The following is a 6138-nucleotide window of genomic DNA, read 5'->3' on the forward strand; positions in this document are numbered from 1 at the left end:
CGACTTCTTTGTCCCCAGACTCCCTTAACAAATGTGTCAGTTTAGTGAGTTGTTGAGTTGGAGACACTTTATAAACTGTGTGAAACTCTGTCTCTGACTGATTCTGACTGATTTGTTCCTTCTTGTAAATTCAGCAAATGTTCTACATGAACTTCTTTCTGTCTTTGAGTAGAAACATGTGTTTTGGTAAACTTACCAAAGCCATACTGATCATTTCCATCGAGACTCTTTATAACTCGTGGCTTTATTAATGGCTAGTTTTAATATTTAACTTCAACTCTTTGGATTTGTGTTGCAGTTTGTTTTCCTCACCACCAGATGGAGACGACTCCTCTGTTTTCCTCTTCCTCTCTTCCTCACTGTTCCCTGGTTTCCCTTCTTCTCTCTTTTCTTCCACTCCATGTCCTTCACTTTCTCCTCCTCGTTCCTCGCAGTGTCCTTTTCCTCCTCTCCGCCCTCAGAGGAAGAACACTAAGAGGGATAATGAGCCTCGAGGGAGACGCAGAGACAGAGCGGCTCTCCCACACTAATTAAGACTATCAGGGTTCGATTAAACGGCTGTTAAACACACTGTGGTGGATCAATGCCAAGTCCTGACTCTGGTCAGAGAGTAAAAACAGGACGAAGGAGGAGGTCGGGAACAGGGATGGGTACAAGAACGATGATGGAGAAAAACGTGAGAAATGAAATAGAAAATAAAACTGAAGCCTCCATCCGTTCAATCCACAACTAAACTGGAAAGATAAAATGAACACAGACAAGTCATCATGTCTCAAGTCTTTACCTTCCAAGTCAAGCAGCAAGTCATTTAAACAGCAACTCAAGTCGACAGGATTCATCGTCTTGGAGCGTCGACTCAGACAGAAATCATTCATCACACGGCAACTTCTGTCACTTCTCCTGAGAACAAACAAAAACATCAAAATGGTGCAGACGCAGACAAACACTCAAAGTTAAATGTATAAATGAGTTTGGGCCGACGTATGAGACACTGCTGTTGATGTGTTGGCCGATATAAACACAATGAGGTGGACTGTGTGTTTACGTCATTGATGCTCAGTGTTTATCTAACGTCGAACTGTTGATATGAAGATGTCGACCACGTTATCTTCACCATGTTGTTGCTGCTGTTTACGTTCAACCCAATGCAAATCAAAAAAATGTACATATGTATATAAATGACTGTATATATGTCCAATCTTTGTGTTGTGTGTAGCAGCAATACATATTTTTTTGTATCGTCCAAAATGACATCAGTCTAATAAATCAATAACTTTATTTATTTTGTTTCATGATTTCCCAAAATGTTTCCAGAAGAAAAAAAAAAGCTCCATTTATCTCCAATTAAATATTAAATAACTATGAATACTATAATACTATACTATTAAATACTATTTATTATTGGAACTTCATTCTTCATTCAGTAAATGTTAATAAAAACCTATTAATTTATACATTTTCCTAATAATACTAATTATAATCTGAATTAACACAATTAGTACCAAACTAAATGATTTGATGCAGTTATTGTGCAGCTCTGGATCGTCGTCGTGAAGGCTCCTGTTGTGTTTGTTTGTTTAGATGTTGATTTGTGACACGTTGTGATAAACATCAGGCGGTGATGTCACAGCTGTTTGTGTCAAAATTAACGGTTGAGTCTCTGCTGAGGGAACCGAGCCCAGGCCACGCCCACATTCTAGAACACTGGTGGAGGGCCTTTGTTAGCGCTGTTGCCAGGCAACACGGCGCACTGTCGTCAGGGACAACCAGCCTCTCTGTCTTTCTCTCTCTCTGACAGACGCACACACACACACACACACACACACACACACACACACACACACACACACACACACACACACACACAGCTTCCATCTTGTGGCAGAGAATTTTCACACAAACACAAAAACATATTGTTCATTTTCATGCCTGCTCCGTCACACACACACACACACACACACACACACACAGTAATGTATGATGCAATCACTTGACATCCATATTCCTCCCCGTGTGTGTGTGTGTGTGTGTGTGTGTGTGTGTGTGTGTGTCCATCACACACTCGCAGCCAATCTTTGAAATGCTTTATTACAATTCTGCACATGAGGAGGTCACAGAGACAGAATACATGAGGAGGACAGACACACAAAACAAACGTCCCCTTCCTCTCCAACCTGCAGTCTAACCCCGCCCGGGGAAAAAGAAGACGTTTGGTTTTAGTTCCCACGAAGAGGCGGGGGTGGGGGGTGGGGGTGGGGGGCGTTTTCCTCATGATACCCGAAAATAAAAAAAAACATTAACGTAAAATACATTTCCAACACATCTGTGAGCACAAATGTTAAGACGACCCACGGCAATGATTGTTGAGGCGTCGCTCACTCGACCTGCTGGTGGCGCTAGTATGTTCATGTCCGAGTTTGTGACACTGGATCCTGTAGATGTGAACTGCTGCTCGACAAAGTCACCACAACCCCTTTCACACCGGGCCAAACACCCGCTGACGTTGGGCTTTGTCTTGTGGGGAAAAGGGTTCAATCAACATTCATTTTCCGATAAATCTGCAGTGGACACGGGCTCCGGTCGGCAGCGATGGAAACAACACTCACTTACTCAACAATCATCAACTTGATGTTTCAAACCTGCAAACTGACCTGTTGACCAAGTTGTGTATTTATGCCGGACAGATTTTTGTGTTTTCCAGAAATCTAATTTTAGACTAAACGTCTTTTATCTTTAAGTTTCAGAGAACATGTCGGTGCGTTATCTTTGTTAGACCGACAGACGTGTTGGAAATGAACGTGGAATGTTCTGATCTGATCTTTCAGTTCAGGTCGGTTCCTTTGAGTCCTCGGTTCAGCTCGGAGCTTCGCAGAAGATCCAAAGGTTCCCTGTGAGTTCCCACACTGCAGTTAAAGTGCAGGTGGATTCTCCTGTTCGGTCACCACGTGGTACAATCTGCATTGGTACAAGAATCAGAGAAACTGGTTCTGAACTCTCTTTGAGGTCCTCGTGAGGGTTTGACCGATACGCAGATATAAAAATCTGAATGTTTGGGAGTGGAGGTGCCAAATTAGAGCCAATGTTCAAAGTGAAACTCTCTTTTTATCACAAACTGTTCTCCGTGAGGACAGAAATCACAAACCTTCCACTGCCACCTTTTAAGCAAATACAAAAATACGACAAAGTGAGTGTTTCCAGCCTGCTTTAGTTCATATAAAACCAACTGGAAGTATGACTGCGCCCTGAGAACTTTCCAATGAAATAAAAAAAATTCCGATGTCTAACTGCTCCTTTAGATGGAGGAGTGAATGATACAAACATCAAAACACCAGACTCCACGAGAAGCAGATCAGCTGGACCCCCGAGAGAGTTGAGAAGCAGATCGTGTCATTACAGCATGAACACAGCCCAGTAAAAATCAATCAAGGTGCCTTTAAAGTTCTTGAGGAGGAGGTAGACAGAAGAGACAGATAACAGTGATGTGGTAATTGTAGTCCTACTGTGGTGAAGTTGTAGTCCTTGATAACAGTCCTGGATCACTTCCTGCTGAGGTCTTTCCTTTGAGGTTAACTTGTCGTCCGATTTTGGTCAAACTGTGAATGTCTGTGGTGACAGCAGTGGTCCACTTGAGGCCTGAATCGTCCTGGTTTGGCTACGATGGGGTTTGTGGTTTGCTAGGAGGAGGTGGAGGAAGAGGAGGGAGGAGGAGACAGTTTGATCACATGGTGGAGGTCGTCGGGAAACGACAGATGCTCAGTGACTGTTTCTGTCAGACAGGATGGATGGTTGAGCCAGAGAGACTCTTGTGTTTATGACTTGAGAGCATCACATCATCGGGCAACTCAAGACAAAAGACAGTTTATCACTATATGCATTAAGTTTGCCTCTAACCTCCTTAAACCGCCGGCCTTTCGTCTACGGGAGTCTACTTTTGCTTCTGTTAAGTGCAGGGTCGAATGAATCTGAATTTTCCAAACATCAACGTCTTAACTAACGTTCATTTGATATTTTAACCAGAGAGTTCGACAAGAAACGCTCGTTCAAGATTAGAAGCTGCTGGCTGATGTTTTGTCTTTGCTCGAGTCAGAGTTGGAGTTTAGTGAATCCATATTTTGTCACTTGACAGTTGTGGTGCTCATAAACACTGTAGAGACCAGCTCTCGTAGCTGCACAGCAACACTTGCACACGATGGACAAAATAATGGAGTTCAGTGCTTCCAAAGTATAAGCTGCGTTTCCACCGCGGGAACTTTCCCCACGGCCTAGGAACAACAAATCAACACATTGATACAGAAGAAAGTCGTCGTTGTTGTGTGGTCTGATCTGACGCCACTGCGTTGGCCTCGTTCCTTGAACATCATAATTAAAGTTGTTCCAGAATCATTTGTACTTATGAACAAATGGGAAAAACTGCTCTGGAGAAAAGGTTCACATCCCATTGAAACATGTTGTATTGTTAACTTATTACTTTTACGTGAAGTTAACTTATTTACTGTTTCTTTTCCATTTTCTGTTACTGTTCAGTAGGTTTAGGGAGCAATACTTGGTAAGGTTTATGGAACAGGACATTAAAAACACGTGATTGGTCAGGTGCAGTGACGGTCCTGGTGCAACAATAATAATGATGTTTCAGGAACAACACCAACATGGTGATCAGCTCTTGTGTTGTTGTGTAGCTGCTTTTTCATATGTCAGTGGACTAATCTGCTTCAGACAGCGACCGGCATGTTGAGGTGCAAAGCTTTGGCACCGTTTCCCATCTTCATTTTTACAATACAACTAGATTACATTCAGTAACGTGAATAGAACAAAAGCACAACATATTTATTGACCTGGCGATCCTTTCACCTCCAATGTGACCAAACGATCACGTGAAATCTGGTAAATAGATCTACCGTGGCTACATACGCTACATCAGGCTGAGGTAAACTTCATGTTTCGATTAAAGACGTTACAATGTGGCTAATCGCTTGTGATCTCTCGTTTGTCGCCATTATTCTGTTGTTATTTTTCCACAATTTGACTCGGCCCATCCTCAATCCTTCCCTCTAAGCTCCGGCTGATCCGTTGATAGCTGTAACCTGCTGACTGTAGCTATCTAGGATGCTAACATCTACAGTTGGTAGCATTTGTTGCCATGTAGCTGTAGCTTGTTCGTGTCTGGACAACCTGTGTGTGTCTCTTTAAGAGTTTTAAATTTACCTGCAAACAAAGTTCAAGACAATGTGCCATTGTGACATCATCACACTGTGTTCTGATTGGCCAGTTCCTGCCTGTGACCAAGCTGCCTCCTCGTCGTCTGTCCTCCTCCTGGTGTCCTGTTCCAGCTGAGGTGGGATTTGTAGTCTTTAAATTGTCATCCACACAGTATGGAATTGTAATCCTTATGCAAAGCAACTGGTTCAATTCCAGGACTTGTAGTTCTTGTTTTTAAATTAATCCGAGCCGGATTTGTAGTCGGGTCGGAGGAACGGCTAGAAGAACCAACGAAATGCCTCGCCGGTCGGGACGGAGGGCGGCCGCTGAGAATAAGAGACAAAAAGAGAAGTGAGAGGAAAGTCTGTTTTTAAGTGTCAAATGATAATATTATGTACTGTATGTATCAGGTTTACCTGAGCCTCAACAGTGGTGTGGCTAAATGTCTATTCAATAATGTATTTGCAAGATAATATTGAATACATTAAATTGTATATTCTCGATATTTTGATGAAAACACCAATCATTATATATGAAATACATTAAATATACTGATTACTGCTATTTTTCATAAGTAAGAACAAATATTTATATATTTATTTATATATAACATGTATTGACTCTTAGCTCCGGAGCAGGTTAGCCCCGACTAAGAGGTGCAGTGTGAATCCGGGGTAAAGTAATCAGAGTAGGAACACAACACTGGGTGTTTGAACAGACACTGTGTGAATCATACACACCTGGGCTAACGTCACACACACAGTTAACCCAGGTTAACTGTGTGTGTGACGTTAGTGTTAGCACAGGGCTACTGTTAGCACAGGGCTACTGTTAGCACAGGATAACACTGGGTCAAAAGCCGTAACACATTTCTGGAGCTTCACAGCAAAACATTCAGGGCTCTGCAGACTGTGATCACAGCAGACGAGCTGCATGGAGACA

The 6138-nt window shown here is 42.5% G+C and overlaps 1 protein-coding gene across 5 annotated transcripts in view; it reads right to left on the reverse strand.

Annotated features, from left to right (window-relative positions):
• Positions 1-2069: 2069 nt before the first annotated feature.
• Positions 2070-6138, reverse strand: part of LOC311251554 (uncharacterized protein) — an 11955-nt gene continuing 7886 nt past the window's right edge. For 4 of the 5 annotated variants that reach the window (XM_084344027.1, XM_084344029.1, XM_084344028.1 and 1 more), the window contains exon 4: positions 2070-5522. In XM_084344027.1, coding sequence (XP_084200153.1) covers positions 5475-5522 — 48 coding nt within the window. In that variant the 3' untranslated portion in view covers positions 2070-5474. The remainder of the gene's footprint in view (positions 5523-6138) is intronic. The other variant, XR_014621428.1, reaches the window with a different exon arrangement.

This window comes from Pagrus pagrus (genome assembly GCF_965226575.1).
Source record: "Pagrus pagrus genome assembly, chromosome: 22".
NCBI classification, from domain to species: Eukaryota; Metazoa; Chordata; class Actinopteri; order Spariformes; family Sparidae; genus Pagrus; species Pagrus pagrus.